The following is a 19,681-nucleotide window of genomic DNA, read 5'->3' as shown; positions in this document are numbered from 1 at the left end:
CATCATTTTTTTTCCCACAAATTTTCCACCTTAGTTTAAGCTTATCTTTTACATATCCAGGGTATGGATATGTGCCATATGTGTATGGACACACTCTTGAGAGATATGCTGCTCACTGAGGGCTCATATTGGGCATATCGCTGAGAGACCACCAAGCCTCACGTGGTCTACTGACTGTTATCCAGTGCTGTCATTTCAAGTGGGCACAGGTGATATGAGCAGGGGCAGTCTGAGAAGTATCCAGAGGGATTACAGAGCTCTGGGAGCTGTGGTAAGGGACTCTGGAGAGCAGGTAGCTTCTCCATCCATTCTCCTGGTCAAAGGGAAGGGGTTTGAAAGGGCCAGCTAAATCTGGTAAATCAACTAATGGCTACAGGACTGGTGCCACAGCCTTGTGTTTGCTATTTATACCATGGGATTCATTTTGAGAAACCTGGTCTGCTAGTGCTGACAGGTCCATCTGTCAGAGGAGGGGAAGGTCCTTCAATTATCAGACAAGATGGTGAAGAAGGCTTTAAACAAAAGTTGCTGGGGAAGGGGAACCTCAGTCTGTCCACTCCTACCAATTTGATGTCAGTGCCACCAATAGGTGCCCAGATGCTAGACAGGGATCACAGGTCAGCAGGAGAGCACCTGGAGAGCAGCAAAAAGGAATTCCAAGCACTGCTACCAGTAACTCAGTGTCATCAGAGACCCTACTAAAATGCCTCCACACATCATGTAGCATGGGGAATAAACAAGAGGAGTTTGAGATGTGCACACATCTGCAGGGGTTTGATCTCACTGGTATCACAGAGGTGTGGTAGGATGGCTCCCATTAGTTGGAATGGAAGACACTTTAGGAAGGTCAGGTAGAGATGATGAGGAGGCAGTGGTGCCCTCTATGCCAGCAACCAGCAGGAATGCAAGGAGTTCCACCTAGGGATGGATGAGGAGCTGACTAGGAGCTTACGGGTTAGGTTAAAGGGACAACAGGGACAAGTGACATTATAGGGCAGTCTGCTGTAGGCTGCCTGACCAGGAAGCCCTTCTACAGACAGACAGGAGCAGCCTCACAGCCACAAACCCTGGATCTCCTGGGGGACTTCAACCACTCAGATATGTGCTGGAGGGGTAGCACAGTAGGGCATAAGCAATCCAGGAGTTTTCTGGATCACACTGATGATAATTTTCTAATAGATGTGCTTCATATTGCACCATCCAGTCAATTAAATGAAAACGCCAAACAGAACTCAAGTTGTTATACCTCTCCTCAATACATTTTTTCACCCTGACAAGGTTGCAAGTCCTCTAGTACAAGTACCAAATTTACCTCCACATTCTGATTATATACATGGTACCAAATGCCCCTTTCAAACAGAGCTTCTAGTATCAGTATATATAAACCTAAATAAAAATAAAATCTGCTGTTTCAGCACAGTGCCCATTTTCCATCTCTTATTTCCTTTCCCTCCCCTCATTTCCTCCCTCCCTTCCCCCTCCCTGTGCCAGGGTTCGTTTTTCATGCCAAGGTCCTCTAGCTGAGACCCTGTATGGGAAGGTAGTTGTGGGAAAGGTTATTAGGAAACTGCCATCTAAACTGCTACCTTTCCGGCTCCCACACCCTCTCCCTCCCTACAAAGTCCCCTCTGTTCTGTTTTAATACTAATGAGTTCAGAGGAGGTTCCTAGGCTGGAGCAATTCACAGTCTAGACTGTGCCAAAGCACACAGGCACACACCTCTCTGATCGCTTCCTGCCCAAACACAGTCCTGCTGGCTCAACCTTCAAAATGTGGGCTGGGGACTGCTGCTGCTGTGCCAAAGGCAGGCTGAATTTCCAGGGGTGTCAGTGCCACCTACTCCTCCCCTCACAGCTTTATCCTCTTGTGTGCATCCTACTTGCCATACGCCCCTATAGAGGAAAACAAGGGTAAGTCAGAGCTTGGCTGACCTTTAAATCTCTGATAAAACATTACGTAAAAGGGCAGGAGGAATTGAGAGGTTGGTTAAGAATTTAATGAGCAAAATTAACATCTTGTTGAGCTTTGGTTGTGCAGCTTAGAAACACATGCTCAAGCTTATACACAGGGTAAACTCAAAGGAACTCTACTAAACCAACATCATTTTTTGGCAGAAGTTCAGGTTTACACAGACAAAAGCAAAATCAGAAGCTAGCTTTAGTTGTTCTCTTCCTCTGAGTTATTAGGCCAAATTTGGTAGTGCAAACCAGAAACCAGAATACCCCAAACTCCATTAAATTGAGTGGATTTACTCTGGATTTATACCAGTGGAAAATATTAATTAAATAACCTCTATGAAATCGTAACAGATGAAACCTCTGAGTTTAACCACTTCAAACAGTGGCTTGCTCTATAATCTGCAGCACAGATTTCTGACATAGAATAGACTGAGAAGTTTATCAGTCTCCTTTTCACAGTTTTTTAACCTCTACTTCAATAAATAGAGATGATCTGTATTTACTACTAATCAGTCCAGACCAGCTAGAATATCATCCACATATGAGGCTTCTGTTATCTCCTCTGGGTTGAAGAGGAGGGAAATTCCACAATTCTCTTCCCTCACATAAACAGAGTATCTCCATAGTCAAACAGTGAATTGAAGGCATGACAGTATATTTGGTTATTCACTCACACCCTGTCCTGTCTCATTGCTCAAGTATTCTGATAAGCAGAACAGAAACTACTGCACTGACATCACTGGGCTTAAGAAAACACCAGCTAAGATGTTTTTCTCTCAATCTTTCTACTAAAGAAATCATCAGAAATTTTCACAAAATGCAGCAAAAAAGAATATGAGAGGAATGAGCACGTGCATTGCATTGTCTCCTAATAACAAATTAAAAATGCGTTTATTATCTTAAGCATTTGTAATCCAAAATTCTTACACATCATTAATGTATAAGCCAACCACTTCACACCAACCAACAAACTCGTGCAGCTGTTCCTCTCTGTTCAAGATGTAATGCTGAAACACAGCCACTAAAGCAATCCCAATGGATTTTCCATGACTCAGGGATCTCCCTGGACACCTTCCAAACTACAAAGCTGCAATCTGCTTTCCCCTTGTAATTTCCTTTGGAGAAGTTATTCTTCAAGCCTCCACCTAGTAAGCTATTGCATAACACTGTTGTGCACACTGCTACCCGTTTCTGAAGGTTGTTAAGTGTGGGCAGTCTTTCCTTTTATGTGGTCTACAAATGATGGGAAACTGCAAAATTAAAATACACCCAGAAGTGTTTTTAATGTAGAAGTGCATAGAATATACAAATGTTGACTAGGGCTTTTTTGCATATACCACTGGGTCTACAGGAAGGCAATAGGCTCTTGCGTCAGATTCTCCCTAAAAAGAGAAGAAGTAAATAAGAGCAGGGCAATGTCTATGACAGGAGGCAGTAATAGAGATCTGCTCCCAAGTTCTTCAAATACAATACATCTGCCACTGGAAGACTCCTGTACTGCCTATAATCTACACATGCTTAATTTTTTCGGCTTTTCACCTTTTCAATTTGGCTACAATTATATATTCAAACTGGCCTAAGAAGCATTATTGTTCCCTGCTTCACACAAGGGAAGAAACCTCACAAATGCGTGAATTTAGTTGTGTAAATTTTTAGAGCAAGGAAAATGCAATGTTCTTGAAAAGTTTTCCTCCCATCAAGATTACAGACAACGAGGTACCTGATGTTCAAAGCTCTGGATCAGTGCTGTTACAGTGCCAGGTGGAAGGCACCTGTCTGTGCTTCCTAAGGATAAAAAACATCAAAACAGAGCAGCTGTGGAGGCAGTCTGGTGTGACTAGTGACAGAAAAAGCACCTTCTGACACTTGCTTTCCATATGCTGCTCCCACCTGGTGCTGAAGGATGAACAGAAGGACCTCAGCTGTATTTAGTGGCACCAAAAGCTTCTAGTTACCTAGTGTGGAGGAAGGTGCCAGGAAACTGCTAACCTGAAAATAGTCTGTCCTAAAAAGGTGCTACTCCATCCACCTCACCTGTAGCACCTTGTGCTCCCTGCTTTGCCGCCTTGCACACCAGCCAAGGAAGAGCCCATTTGCCTCCAACAGTGGAAGTGCAATCCCAAATCAGCTTAACAGGTCCCCTCGGTAACAAACAACCTTGAGTAGTGTTCAAAGATAAAATCACCTATAGAAGGGCACACAGACATGCAATAATTACAAACCCTTTCCCCCCACTACCTTCAGGCTGTTTGATACACTATCTGAGCCATGATTATATCTGACATAAATTGCTACTAGGTGAGCAGCTACTATAGAAACTAATCTTAGTCAACATATTAGACAGCTAATGATGATACTTCATGATAGTTATCTTCTTCTCCATTCACTTATCTTATTTTGTGAACACTTCCTCTCAAACCCCAGCCACAGGTAAGGGATTATTAAAAATTATTAAAAATTTATAAGGTCTTCATTGTCAGAGGGATCTGGCTTCCCCTTTCTTGCTGACATCAGGCCAAGTATCAAAACATACCTCCTACACCATCTCAGATCTGGCCCTTCCTCTATAAGCTGCAGAAGAAATAGACATCTGTCATTCAAAATCCCTTCATCACCACGCATTCACTCAAAAAGTACAGCCAAAAGGCCATCTTGGCCTAGCATTCCTTCCATATCACCTCCATCTTTGCAATCAGTCTTCACTCTCCTTTCAGCACCAGGGCTACTTCATTTGTTGTGTCTTTTTCTCCAACACTTTTGGAAGTCGCTTTTCCTTATCACAATCTGTCCAGTTACAACCTGGTCAACATGGTCTTTGCAACACAAATCCTCTTGTTATTTCTCACAGATGCATTTCTGGGTGGCACCTTCTCATCCAATATTACTTTCTTATCTGATTTATAAGAATCTCTCACTTTCCTTACCAGACCAAACCTAGAATTCAAATATCCTCTCCAGAAGGTGAGGGATGAGGTCCTAATAATAGATTTCAAAGCCATCAAACACAACTCTGAAAAACATAAGCCACTAATAAAGAGAATCAAAGGATAGAAACTGCAGAAGGGCAGAAATCATACTCAGAGAACCCATTCCAAAAATGTTCTGACAATAGGACATCTCTCTACTGCTGCTGTTTATGCTATTTCTACTGAAGAGAGCCCCCTCTCTAAGTCACAGGCAAAGTGGCAGGAAATATGTGAGAATGCTGCTACAACTCTCGGAGGAGGGTAGAAAATTGTCTATTCTATATCCATCAAAGTATAGCTGGAAAAGTCCCAGAAAGATGGAAGAGAGAGAAGTTAATTCGATCCTTCCAGCTAGAATATATGACTCCTACTATCAGTATCATCTCAATGACAAGATGATATTTATCACTTCAGCAGCCTTCAGGCTGAATCCAGAAAGCTGACACTTTGTTATAGCCATAGTGGAACACAAAAACTGTTCAAATATTCATTATGCCTTACTAAGTAAAAAGGCCAAAGAGCTTTATGTTATTTTTTTTCTTTATATTTTATGCTGTGTAATAGCTGTAGCTATGCCAAAACACGATAGCATTAGCAAATCAGTCGATAAAGGTGTGAGAAACACATAGACACAAGATTTCTGAACATTAAGCATATCCACCCTATATCCATGGTTTCAGGGTTTAGGATATCATGATTTAGGATGCTCCCAAGCATTCAATAGAGGGAACACACAAGATTGACAACTTAGCACTTCCATCCTCTAGTGCTAGATCTGTTCTTTCCCCTCCTTCTATATCCTAAGCTACGTATCTATTGTGCTCCCAAAATCCAGTACCTCTCCTCTTTTGCCCTAGATATACTGCATGCATTTCCCTGCATGTTCCAATGGAACAACAGCACTGCCCTTTTAAAAATATGTAGTCCTGTGAGAGCTTCCTCAGGTGTTTCACGTTTCTACTGTAAGTAAATCATTCTCAAAGCACACTCAGATGTTTCCTTCAAGTATTCCAACCATGACCACGACCCTTCCCACTTTTCAGAAAGGCAGACAGTATGCTCTTCTTGGGATATTTAGAAGCCAACAACCACCACAGACACAGAAAATACCACACAGGCCAAATTTCAGTCAATGGAGAATGATGTAACTTCAATACTGCCTTCAGTGAAACTGATCTGGTTACCATAGGGTACATCTGTCCATAAGCTTTATAGTAAAGCAACAAGATTTAAAACACAGCGTATGCCCGTAAAAAAAAAAATCTTTAAAAATGAACAGGTACTTTGGTAACACCCCCAGCTCCTTCACACCCAAAATCTCGCAGGTAAGACCAGGTCTGGATTTACACTTGTTTACACAACCCTATTGATTCTCAGACATGGAGTGTGAGACCTGGCTCCCATCTCATGCTTCTCTCCCAGCATCTGTGTCTCTCACACTTGCAGCACAGTGACTGCTGCTTCCTACACAGCTGGTCAGGGAGCTGCCAGCTAGCTGCACCTACTGCAAGGGAGCCTAAAGTGAGAGTGCTGGTGCTGCACTCAGGGCCATAAGCCTGCTCTTATCACAGGAATCCATATGTAGGTGAGGGCAAAGGGGAAGCTGTCTCTGCCACAAAGCCTAAAATGCAATACTTCTGGATTTGGACTTGAATAACTATAGAAAGTGTCTTGTAGTGATATGTGCATTAAAATCAGGGACTTGTGCACAGGTATTGCAAATGGGACACATGTAAAGCAGACCAAAAATTATGAAAAAGCTTCTCTGTAGAGCAGGAAGAAAAAGAAGAAACATATCATCTGTGTGGAAAATTGGAAAAGAAAAGAGGAATCCTGAGTATCCCAATTTTGGACTATGCTGGACATAATGGAATTCTGTGCATAACTAGACAGACTTTGATACCATGAAGAGCTTTTGCCTCTTGAGCCTCAGCACCCTCTGCTTCAGAAATTTTAAACCACTCAGTTCTTTTGTCATTATTATAATAGAAGGAAGACAAGTGCATCTGAGTGCAAGAAAAATATTGATGTGACAACTATAAACTAATCCAAGAGAAAAGGAAGTTTTTTTGGCCTGGCCACCATCAGTGGAGAAAGTGATTTGCTGCCTCAGACTTTTGGGTTTTTTCTGCTTTCAGATACGGCACCTTCTATTCAGAGGGCAATGCCAAGGCTTCTTCCTGGAAAGGAGACTCTTGTCTGGAAAATTCTGCCTTGATCTCATCAGCAGCATTTTCTTACAATCTCAACTGGTTCATCCTCATTAAGTGCAAGAAAGGAAGTAATAATTGGGGCAGGGAGTCTCCACTGACCAAAGCCTCCTAGTTTGCTGAAGTCAGAGCTCATAAAATACAAATAAAAATGAAGGACCTCTCCAGCTGTCGGTTGCATTTGGCATTACACTTCCTGACAGATTAGGTAGGTTAATTAATTACAGAGAATATCAGAAGGGATGAAGGATGGGCACAGGGAATTAAATAACTTCCTCTTATGGGCAAAACAGAATAGAGGGACTTTTAAATTATGGTTGCATAGAAATTTGCATTTAGCAACAACTCTAAGTTGCACGCTGGTAACAGGTATAGTCTGAAATGATGATTTACATGTGGGGCAAGTGACACAGAAGGTAAATCTCTGTATTCAAATTAATCCAGCATTAGGACAGAATGACTCAAAAGACTAATAATTTGAAATTAAACACTTAGACCTTGGTAACATGCCTGAATTTAAATGAGAGTAAATCCAGTTATCAGTCAATACACATGACAAATGTTTGGGGGTTGAATCAAGGACCTAACATGCATGTCTTTCTAAGTCACAACCTTTCAGTGAGAAACAAAGGACTTAAGTAAGCTTCAGACATAGAGGATATATTTCTGGAAAGGTGTTGCTCCATACTGAGAGCCAAGAGACAGAATAGGAACTCTGCATCTCTGTTTCCCAGAAATATTACAAGAGAGCTGGAGGAGAAATAGGGAATTTTTTCTTCAAGCCCAGCAGCAAACACATAGAAACACAGCTGATGTCCTCTTGTTCCTACATACATTGACATATATTGTCTATAGTCACATGAAAGGTCACAGTGAAAGCATTTCTTGTACTTTTTACCACATAAATACTCTTGCAGGTTGCAGAGCCAAAAAAGAGACCTCACAAACTGCCACAGTTAGGACTTGGCAAGCGTGAGCAGGACTGGTAATATAAGGGAGGACTTACTCAATGTGGTGAAGCCTAGTTTTCATCTGAGCTTTATGTTGTGTCCATTACACTAAAGGGTCTGCAAGGGAGAACTAGGCATGAAGGGGACTTGCTACTCCGAAGTCAGCTGTTTGCTGTGGAAGCCACTACTACAGTTATTTAGGTTTGGATCTCATCTCCTTGTAGCTGCTGAAGGTATGTTATCCAGTGCCAAACTGATGCCTTGCTCAGAAATGGCTTTGCTTCCTTTGATGAAACAAATAGACAAATTTTCAGATACTTCTATGCTACACCTTTCTTTCTTTCAATATAAAACTCTTTTCCTTCTTTTTCTCAACTTTCTCTCCTCTGGGAAACAAGACAATAATCAAAGAATTTTACTCTCTTTTAAAGGCAGAGAAGGAACAGATGTGGAGAGATTTCACAGAGTAAGCAAAGATTAGAATCTTCCCAAACTTTATGCTACTGGTCACTTCATCCAATGCTAATACCAGCACATCTATGGTGACCTCACTGTTCCTTTGCCTCAGTGCTGAGACAATTAGCACAATTAATTATGTGGATGGTTCATGTTTTCAGAGAACACTAATCAACTCCTTTCAGCATTCTGGCACTAAAGTGCTCACAAATGCTAGCCTGGTGTGTTGAGAAATCAAGAGAGCACAGTAACATACAGAACAGGAGCAAACTTCACACTACTTCCATAGTTCTATTTCAGAAGATGAAGACACTGATTTACTTAGGAAGGGATTAGTTCACCACCATTTTTTTCCAGCTAAATACCTTGGCTAGTTCATCTTTAATTCAGAAAGTGAGCCAACTTTGATAGTGTGGCAGACATGACTAAATGTAATTAAATCAGAGGTGATGAGATGATGAGATGAAAGAATAAGAGTTGAATTTAGGGTTGTGTCAAGAAGGGACGCAGTTCCATGTTCTTGTGGTCACTGTTGCAGAGCACTGCAGATTCCAAGCTTACAGTTTCAGTCATGGTTCCCAGAATGGGCTGAGGGAAGGACAGAGACCTTGATTCACCAATTGCTTCCATCTTCATTTAATTGCACTCAGGCAATATTAGAGAAAATATGGGCTTGATTTCCAGTGGTCTTACTGTTTGGGAATATAGAGCAGTTCCATATGCATCTTCTCTACAAAATCTGGAGGTTTGCAATAGGATCAGAATGCGAGATCTGGAGAGGTAGAGAGAGAGAAGTGTAGGCTGCCTCACCTGAGCAGCAAACTACTTCTCTCAACAATTCAATGGATGAGAAGTAGTTTAAAGGCAGGCCCAACAGATGGTGGATAATTCTAAATTTTTCCAAAATAGAGAGTTCATAAGTATTTATGCTGCTCCTTGACTGTAAATAATGTACCTTTAGATTTTATGCCAGAAGTACCTTTTGTGTTTTGTTCTGGAAAGGCCTGTGAAGATGGTAAATAGCAATATGGACAAAGAGTCTTTGTGAACCCAGAAAGTCAACAAAGCCCCTTCCCTAGGGACTCAGAGAAAAAAAAATATTAAAAAAAATCAAAAACAAAACCAAAAAAACCTCCCAAACTGAAAGTGAAACAAATTCAAATGCAACATAAGAGAAACCATGACAGGGAATGACAGTCAATAACCCACCTGAGCTAAATGCGAGTGCTTCAAGGGCAGAAAAGACCACAGAAGTATAACAGTAAACATTTCTCAAATCTTCCCCAGCATAAGACTCTAATGTGCTGAAGGTTACTCTTTCAAATTTGGAGGATATAGCAATACTATCAACTTTGAAAATGCAAACTCAAAAGACAATTCCATTTCTTCGCCAAGGACATTGCATCTTAAAGTAGAGAATCTTACACTCCACCTTCTCAAATACCATGACCATCTCACAGTCACTAACAAAACAGAAACAACAAAAGCAATAGCTTTTCACACTGCTCTTTCCTCTGTGCTAGCATTCTTTGCATTTTTCTGTTTTTCTGAATTGACAGCATTTAAGTCACCCTTCTTGATACGGTTTGAGTTCCAATCTGGCATCAGGCTGCTGTTATAAGAGATCTAGATGGCAAAATCTTTAGTGTCAAGCAGCACGCCACCTTTAACCACCAAGAAGAGTCCAGGTTTCCAAAAATGAGCAGAGGGTATCAGAATCCACTGTGACAAGAATACGCTGCTGCTAACAAATATGAACAAGGACATGGATAAACTGTTCCATGAAAAAAAGTTATTTCTCTTTGACTTACAATAGTTCTTCCAGATCCTTCTGTTCAGTCAATAAATCTGTACAAGGAAAAACAAGTGTCTAGCACAAATACTTTTGCCAGCAGGCACAAAACTGTTTTGGAGCCTGCCAAGAGACCACCATCTGCAGCAGTACTTTACCACTACATAGCAGTATGGAAGCAGAAGTGATGCTGGTCACACCGGCCTCAACGGTCAGGTAGGGCAAATTTTACCATTTGCAAGGTACAGGACCAGTCCACACACCCTGCTGCCTAGAGAACCTCTCTCTGCTTGTTCCTTGAAGGGAATATGCTAAAGCCAGCTGTTCTGTCCTCTTTCACAAAAGCAGCCTTTGGAGGGCGAAACTTTTGGTCCCAAATATTTTTGTTTGGTTTGTATTTTGTGCATCTAGACTTTGGTAAGGACTTAACTGTACTGTTACCGCTGCATTAATCCCAAGGCAGTCGCTACCAGCAGATGGCCTGAGAGCTGGTACATCATCTCCTGTCTTAGCCAAATCATTCCAAATCACCATAAGCAATCATCTTCATTCAGACCTATTCTCTGCACATGTTCCCAATGTAATAAATCAAGATGGTATTTAGGACTTATCAGGAGGAACTCTTTATGTTTTAATTTTCTAATTGATCAGACAAGGCATAAACAGAGCATCCAGCTTCAAGTAACACATAAGGCTAGGATTCATCCTAGAATTGTTTTTCTGGTTGAGTGGCAATGAGAGCAGTGTTTCAGCTGAAACCAGCATCAGCTTATCACATCACAGTCACTGCCTTGCTCTGAGTCCAGCCAGGCAGCTGCCATTACACAGCTGGAGGGTCTGGGTACATCTCCCAAACAGAGCAGCTCACACGTCTATCTGCCTCAGTCTAAAGACTACAGAAGCAAGTTTGAAAGCCTGGAATGGGTCATGTAAGCCTGTCACAAATAAAGAATCCCAATGCATTCCTAATTTCTTCCTCTTGAAAAATGGACATTTCCAAACTCCTTTTGCATGGTACTAGTTTAAGCAGCACAACAACAGCAGCAGAAAACATGTTCCTGGTCCTCAAAATGCAGTTTTCCTCAGAAAGGGAGGTAGAAACATACTGAATATTTACTGGATTGGAAAATTCATCACAAGGGAGACTTCTCCAGCACAGCCATGCTCAGCTTTTCTTGTCATTAACTCCTCTATGGGAAAATGCCCCAGATTTTAACTACAACAAGGGAAAAAAAAAAATCAGGCTTTTAAAAATTCATTCAACCACACCAATGTTTCATTATACCCTTTGCAGAGCAGATGGCAAGATGCTGCTATACCCCCTGGGCCTGCTTCAGGGAGCTAACACAAATGCTCTTCTCACTACAGATCTCAGATGATGTTGGTGTCATCATTTCACTTGGGGATTTGGGTCAAAAGGCTTTACACTCAAATCTGGTTTTTATATAGTACAAGTGCACCCAGACTAGACCCTAACGGATAAGCAGCAGGGAGCTAGCACACAGCACAGAGCTCTCTCAGGCACTTCCAGGTCGCTGATTTACACTGGTGCATTTACAGACTGAATCTTTCTAATCCAATTAAAATCTCATCTGAGCTGTCAATACAGATGTAGCCTGTTTTATTTAAGTGTCTCACAGAACGTGCATTAACCCAGACCTGTGGACAAACTAGCCCTTCTAGGCAAAGTCTGTATTTTGCCAGCCCAGTTTCCAGCTCAGGTTCTCTCGCACGTAAAGCCTTCAACTACTCTCATGTTACCTGTCTAATCAGGAACTCCTATGGACATGCATTGCCATCCTATCTGGCTGCTTTTTAAAAATGTGTGATGTACACCATTACCTTCCTGAAAAATAGCAATTTTCTCTCCTGGCTTACTTCTTGTGCAATGATGGCTGGGGTGCTATCATTAAACGTAAGAACTGAATATGATCTGTTTTCATTTCAATGGCTTCATTTGTTTGAAATGCATATGCCAGTTACAAGCTGTCAGCACATTTAATAAGTTATAGCATAAACCAACAACTCTCAAACTACTGGGGCCAAAAATTTTTACAGATCATCACATATACTTGTCAGTAAATTTTGTACCAGAAACATTATAAATTATACTTTTTAATAAACTTCCATAAGGCAGCTGTGAGCTGCTTTGCGACAAGCAAGCACATGGAACACCAGTATTTGCCAGACATAAAACTAGAAGTTAAAAGCATCATTAATACTACCACAAACTCTCAAACTCCTCATAAAACTGATACCCTTCTCAGTAAGCAAAAGCTCAGCAGCAACTCAAGCAGGTCTTTCACTATGACACGAAGGTAAACAAGTTCAAGGTTCAGCAAGCCAAGGTCAGGAGCAAAACATCTGTGGATGACATCTCCAGGAAGGCTAGATTGAATGCTTCAATGGATCTTGGTACTGGACAAAGATGAACTTTGATACAGCAGTTCAAGCTTTGCATCTGAAAACCAACAGTCAAGCGGCATCCAGAAATAAACTGTCAGCAGAGCAGATTACAAGTTACACTCTTACTCTTGGGAGATACCTGTCACCATGTGGAATTCTCCAGTCAGACAGCTGCATTTTCTAAGAGGAACTCAAGAAGTCTCACACAAAAAGAAAACTGATCTAAATATAGATCTGAATTTTGTGAAGTATTTTCATAAGAGGAGATTACCCATTTTCAAATTAGTTCAAAGTAAGTAGACTCTTTGCTGCACACATTATTCTTCCCGAAACAGCTGCAAATCCTATTGACTCCTTTCTATGCCCCTGCCACAGAATACTAAAAATGCTAATAGGCGCTGGAGAAGTGCAAAGTTAATGTAAAAGAAATCCATACCAATTTACTATGTACACAGAATGCAACTTTTGACTGAGGAAGTCCTTCAGCTGAAAACTGTTAGAGGGTTGGAGAGTATCCTGGAAAAGACCACCCTATGGCCACACCTTACAGTCTCCAACACCTTATATTTTTCTCTAGCCATCTTTTTGGGACCCCATCTTGAACCTGAAGCCCAGGCTAGGTTGTCAGATCACTGATCTGCCAAACTACAGCTACTGTATTTAATATGACATGGTACAGTTGCCCATACACAAACCTTCAACTGCATATGCAAATTACATGGTTCATTTCATTGCTATAGCATTTCAAAGCTATGGTCATGGACAAGAATTTATTGGGCTAATGTTATAAATGTAACAGAAAGACTACTGGCAAATACCTCTAATGCTAAGATCCAGTATTTTCTGTTCTATTCCTCACCTCAGTTGCACTCCTCAGGGATATACAGACTTACAGATATCTCCGTTTATATAAGCTGCAATCTCAGAATGGTAATGAGAAACCTAATCAGCTACATCAAACAGACATCATCTTTACGACACAGTTTGCAAAACAACCCATCCTATGACCTCTGCCTGTGTTTTGCATTCAAGCTGAACAAGAAGACAAAGACAGTGAAGTCATTTGATGCCAGGCATGAAAAGCAAGTGTCTGGCTCCTGGAGTCTGCAACATTTACCACAAAAGCAAACAACAAAGTTCATCTGAAATAATTCCTTCTCTTCCTGTTTATGGCTGTTGCTGCAACAGCACTATTCCATGGTTCAAAGGCGGCTGTGTGATGAAACATAATTAGCATGGTCACCTGATTCGTATACCTCACCAGCAGAATGCTACTCATCAACAAAACCAAATAGTCCTCATTTTATAGATCTGCAAACCATAAGATTTTCCACTGCATTACATTATACAAGCAGATTTTATCCAAAAGTTTTAAACAAGAAACTGACTGTCAGCTCTCTCTAGAGAACTTGAGAGGTTCCTTCTAATATGCCAAATCCTACATAGCGCTATGAGAATAAATAAGCACACTTAAACATTTTGCTGTACTTAAACTCAGTGCCACAATCATCCATCCTGTTGCTTGCCACCTTTCTCTTACCAAGTAACTAGTCATAAAAGAGTCACAAGGTTGTTTTAAAAGCTTCAATCAAAGCTCTCTAAATCCCTTAAGTTCTCTTACTCCGTTAAAGGGAAGAGTTCATCCACCTCATAAATACATCAATCTGTCAGTAGAAACTTACCACAAGTTCGGCAAATCTGGCATTGAGCTCTTCTGCTGGCGGGATTGGGACAGAAAACTCAAGGAATTGGAGGGGATTATTGTCCTTGAGGTTGATTTCAGGGAGGTCGCTACCTCCAAAACAACAAAGAAACCCCAACGCATGACGATTCCTCTTCCGGGGGGCCATGATCATGGTGTATGGTGCTATCTTCTGATCATGTTCTGCAGGAAAAAAAAAACAACAAAAAAACCAGCAGACGTTAGATGACAAAAAAAGACTGTTGAATCTGTGCAGCTCTGTGCAGTTACAGTGGCTGTCACCAGAGTAATTGATGAAAGAGGACAGAAGGATCTGATACCCAAAAGAGCAAAATAAACACTCAAGCTAGATAAGGTAGCCAGGCCTTCGTATGGTACTAACGTGTTCTTCCATGCCAGTGTATGATCACTTCTCCCAGTTTTTCTGAAAAGGTTTTACAAACTCAGTGTGGAATTTCCCAGCAGGTAGACTCATCAGTAATGCTCAGTAGCCAAGGCTGAATGCTACCACAGAATGCTGGTATTGGTCTTCCTGTCACTACTACAATAAAGGAAGGGAACTATCAGAAGGAAAAAAGCATGTATGGGAGAATCTACCCAGAACACATGGAAGAATCTTCCAAAGGTATCCCGTTTGATCGAAATAAAATGAACAATGAAACAAAGAAGCAGACATCAATCTCCCACAACTGTGGAGCCAGACCACCATTCACTTACTGCTTCACAGCCAGGACTATCACTGGAGGACCCAATTTCAAGCATATATAAATAGCTTGGGCTGCTTTATGCATTCAGTGAAGAAACAGCACAGTGCTAATGCATGCCTTCAGATTTACATTTGAGCTGCCAGATCTCATCTTGATGGGATCCTAGCTTGAGGGGCTTTGGTATCAGGGGTATAAAGGGAGGCAGAAGGAGGCCTAAAGGAGAAGCTGGGAAGTGACTGATTTCACTACCACACAACACCGTTTGTGAGCAGCCCATCCAAACAGGAAGTCTCCTGCCAGCAGTTTGAGAGGAGGGATCTGTGCAGTGCACAGAGAGCCACATATTTTGCCCTTTTAAGGGACTTGTTGTTTGACAGCTCAGGGCTTATTTGTGTTATATTTTTAAGGACTTCACTTTTTCACCTAATCTGCAGAATAAGCCATGTCCTTAGAGAGAAAATAATTAAAGCTTGTTGTGAAGCTGGTCTCCCTGAGCACAGGGCAGGGGAGCAGGAGGGAGGTGGCAGGTGAACCAAACCACAGGATGTTGGATGCTGTATCAGCAACACAGCTGAGCTTTGTCATCAGAGCAGCTGCTGCCCTAACCTGCCCTACAATGCTTAGGTCTGTTTGGTTGCCAGAACAAGGCTGCTTTGAGCTTTCATAGAGACTGAGTAGCTGTGCAAGGAAAAGCACCTTCAGGACAGCAGTTGCATAGTGGGACTTCACATACAGAGCACAGGCAGCTCTCCAGGGATGTTTTGTGCAGAAATTGGCATGCTTGCTTAAGAAAAACCTAAGCAACAAACAAAAACCAAAAAAATGCCCAAACCACCCAAACCTCTACCCTTATGGCACTATGTGCTTGGCAGGAATTAGCTGCTCTGCTCTGTGCTGGAATTAATTTATCTAGCACATTCTCTTATGCATTGGAGGGGCATCAGCTGCCACCCTCATGTAGCTGAAAGGAAAGCAAGCTGGTAAAAAGTACTGTCTTCTAGCATGCCCACTTTGCTTTGCTCTCCATGCCAGCTCTGCAAGGGGTGGTATGTCCCAGCAGGATTCACTGGGGCAGGATGTTGATGGGTTCAAAAGCCCATTCATAAAAACATTGGGTTCTCACTAGGAGATGCCAAAGGTCAACTTAAAACTGAACTGGTCTTTGACACAGCTTCAGTCAGCAAAACCAAAATGCTCCCAAATTTATCACAATGATACACGTGGCAATTTCTGTTTCCTCTCAGTAGTGGACACTGAAGAGTCAGTTGCTAAAAGATTTCACAATGGAACCTCGGAAATGAAACTTGTATGCTACAGACCATCCTCTCAAGTATTATTATTCCAAGTGCAATGCCCTTTATGGCAATCTGGTCATGACTGAGATTAAAACCAATTAGTTTGACAAAGCTTTCTTTTGAAAGGAACTCAGTTCAATGAGACAAACCTGATTTACATACAATACAACTACATTTGCATCAATTAATTTGTAACCAAGCTCTAGCCCACTGTCTAAAGGCTTCCTCACCAACCATCAAAGGACCAGCATTCTCTGGGGCATGGACAATGAATCTTCCTTGGAAAAACTGGCTGAGCCATTGGAGTGATAGGACCATAACATCCCGCTTTATGAGTTCAGGTCAAGACTCTGGTATAAACTTTGCCCAAAGAGGTACTTTACCAGGAATTGAGTACTATGTGAATGGACGTGACGCTCAACATTTTCTACAGAGTAGGTACAGCCCTGGTCTGGCTACCACAGGTTGTCCTGGAACAGAATTTCATTACTTGGCTTTCATCTTAAGCAAGCTCATCTAAGAGGTTTTCAGTCTCCAGGCTTTCTTCATCCATAATGCTGAGAAATACACAGGCTAATGTTTGTTACTGTGATTTTTTTTTACAGAATTTGCAGTTCCTTAGGATCCACACTTCTGAAACTCAAGGCTACTTAATTTTTACTACTCTGAAAAAGTGTGCAGAGCTGACATGAACAGTCAGTTTGCTTTTGCAAAGCATCATCCCTTCACACAACTCATAACACTGGCATTTTCCAGATCCATCTATAGGCAGCAGGCATGAAATTCATACTAACATAGAGGGGTAAAATAACACTTCTGCATTGCTTCCACACTGTAATTGTGTGGACAGGTGAAGTGTCTAGATGCTTTCAAAATAAGAACAATTGAAGACTGCTACAGAGGAATCCAGCACAGGTATTACAGAATGGAAGGAAATTTCTAAGTTGGAGCAATCGCTCTCTCTAAAGATTAAGCCTGACAGTTAAGTAGATGTCCTTCAGAATCCTGTAAGTTGCACTGTTTATGCTATTTAATAACTAATTAAAACTTTTTGATTTTTGTTGGTGACCAACAAAATAAACATTCTCTAATAACCTCCAAGTTAATAATCTTTTCCTTTCCTTTCTCTCTCTTTTGCCTTTCCCTTGTCAAGAATCAAATCTGGGAAATATGTGCTTCCAAATAAAGAGGAGGGTGGGAGACAGCAAAGAAAATGAAGAAAAGAGCAACTTTCATTTTTCTAAGTGGTAATTGATAGCAAAGCTGACATTAAAATTTATGAAAATAACAAAAGGTGGGAGGTTTTCTTCTAATAAAAGTTCTGTTGCTTCTCAACTTCAGACAAGTAAAAATGAGACATGAAATTATGTATTTCTATATATATACCCCTAGTGAGAATCAATAGGAAATCTCCTTCTGGAGAGAATCCCACTATTACACATAACTCCTTCCCACAGCTCTTCTCAGTTCTACTGTTTTGCCTTTTTGCACAACACAAACAAGTTGCTGTCATTTCAACAGCTAACCACACACCCGCTCCTCACAGCAATCCCTCTCCTGCTTCCCAGCCCCATCTGTGGTTCAGCTCAGGTCAGGAGTCACAGCCTGGAACTTTGCCCAAGGTCTAATTATAACAACGTCCTCTTCCTCTGACAGGGCGTACGTGTTCATTTCTAAACCACTTGGCCCAGTGACCAAACATAATTTAGCTAATGCAATTTTTCCAACCTTATCAGAAGTTTTAGCCACATGGGATCAGATCCATGCTAGCAGCACAAGAGGATCCTCTTTCAATTTCTTTCTAAATTGGTTTGTAAACCTCACTCTTCTCTTCATTCTCATCTCAGACATTGTAATTTTCACGCAAACATATGATAAATAAGCAATGTTCCACTAACAGTAAGACGACTGAAACAAATGCTCTGCCAGCAGCTCTCCTGTGCAAGAGAGCTGATTATTGTAGAATTTATCTCACTGTTCTGTCCTTCAACACACTTCATGGCAGAGCCTAAGTGTAACTAATATAGAGAAAATTACTTTTGTATCATCACCTTTGGAAAAAGGGAAGAAAGATAACTCAGTGGGTAACTAAACACACACAGTCATGCAAAGACGGTTCACAACATAAGAAAGTATTAATGGTAAACACTTTCAGAGCTTTAACTCTACTGATCATCAACAGACACACGATGCCAGTGGATGTAGCCATAGCTCTCACCTGAGCAGGGAGTATGGGAGTAAATGTATAATGAAGAATCACTGCCCACACGAGCTTATGCTAACAGAAAAGGAATTAAAGTTAATAATTGCCATTTCCCTGTAATTTATCTTATCTCTGTCTGTGGCAGGATAAAACACAAGTAATGTGTGATCACTGATGTAGAAAGAAATCTGAATTCAGACTGGTTTAGAGCACAAACCAACTCACCCACAACCCCCAAATCCAACTTAAAACTCTGTATTATTCAACTATTAAGTAATAAACCATGAGAACTTTCTGGTATTAAAACAGATCCCTAAATCATCACTTATTGATGACGAAATGGAGAAAATAAGCACCATGCTCAAAACTGCCTGAATGTAGACACTGGATAAAGGGAAAGAGCTTTGTACTGATCCTGTGCTCCATTCCCTGGACCAAGTTGCTTCTTCAGTACACAGATGGTGAAATGATGAGCCTTGTGGCATGATTTAATTACTACAGGAATTTCCATGTATGTCACATGTAATGGGACAGATGTCAGATGCACTATATGGCAATTGCAGCATGGGGGATGGGGAAAGGAAGCAGACAAACAATCCATTTGTTGCATGTGTAATAATAACCCAACTCTTTTGGTTTGGATTTATCACCATACTAAGGAGCCTCCTGATCTCCAGCACACAAAACAGCAACAAAAACCCCAACCACTTAAAATGCACAAAGTTAAAACCTTATTTTTCAGGGAAGTTTCCTGAAGATCCATGGACAGCTGCCTGCTCTGTTGGACAGGAAAGCATCAGACCCAAAGAAATCAACAGATCACTGGATGTGATCTGGAAACGAACACGGTCCTGTGCAACAATGGCTACTGAATCCCAATCAGCTGTGGCCCACACTTAACAGTTTCCACCCCAGGAGGGGGGGCAGCTCAAATAATGCCATGCAGTTCATGGATTTTCCTTCCCCCAACACACTGAAACAAGAGCACAGAGCTCTTGGTGTTTATAAGGGCTTTGCAAGACAGTCCAGAAACTCA

At 41.4% G+C, this 19,681-nt stretch overlaps 1 protein-coding gene across 3 annotated transcripts in view; it reads right to left on the bottom strand.

Moving 5' to 3' along the window:
• The window catches only part of DAAM2 (dishevelled associated activator of morphogenesis 2), a 183,703-nt gene that overhangs the window by 106,095 nt on the left and 57,927 nt on the right, over positions 1 to 19,681 (bottom strand). For all 3 annotated transcript variants that reach the window (XM_066316031.1, XM_066316030.1, XM_066316032.1), the window contains exon 2: positions 14,421 to 14,623. In XM_066316031.1, the coding sequence (XP_066172128.1) occupies positions 14,421 to 14,594 (174 nt within the window). In that variant the 5' untranslated portion in view covers positions 14,595 to 14,623. The remainder of the gene's footprint in view (positions 1 to 14,420; positions 14,624 to 19,681) is intronic.

The sequence above is a fragment of the Sylvia atricapilla genome, chromosome 3 (genome assembly GCF_009819655.1).
Source record: "Sylvia atricapilla isolate bSylAtr1 chromosome 3, bSylAtr1.pri, whole genome shotgun sequence".
NCBI lineage: Eukaryota > Metazoa > Chordata > Aves > Passeriformes > Sylviidae > Sylvia > Sylvia atricapilla.
Note: the sequence above shows the minus strand (reverse complement) of the source record. Positions and strands in the feature narration are given on the sequence as shown.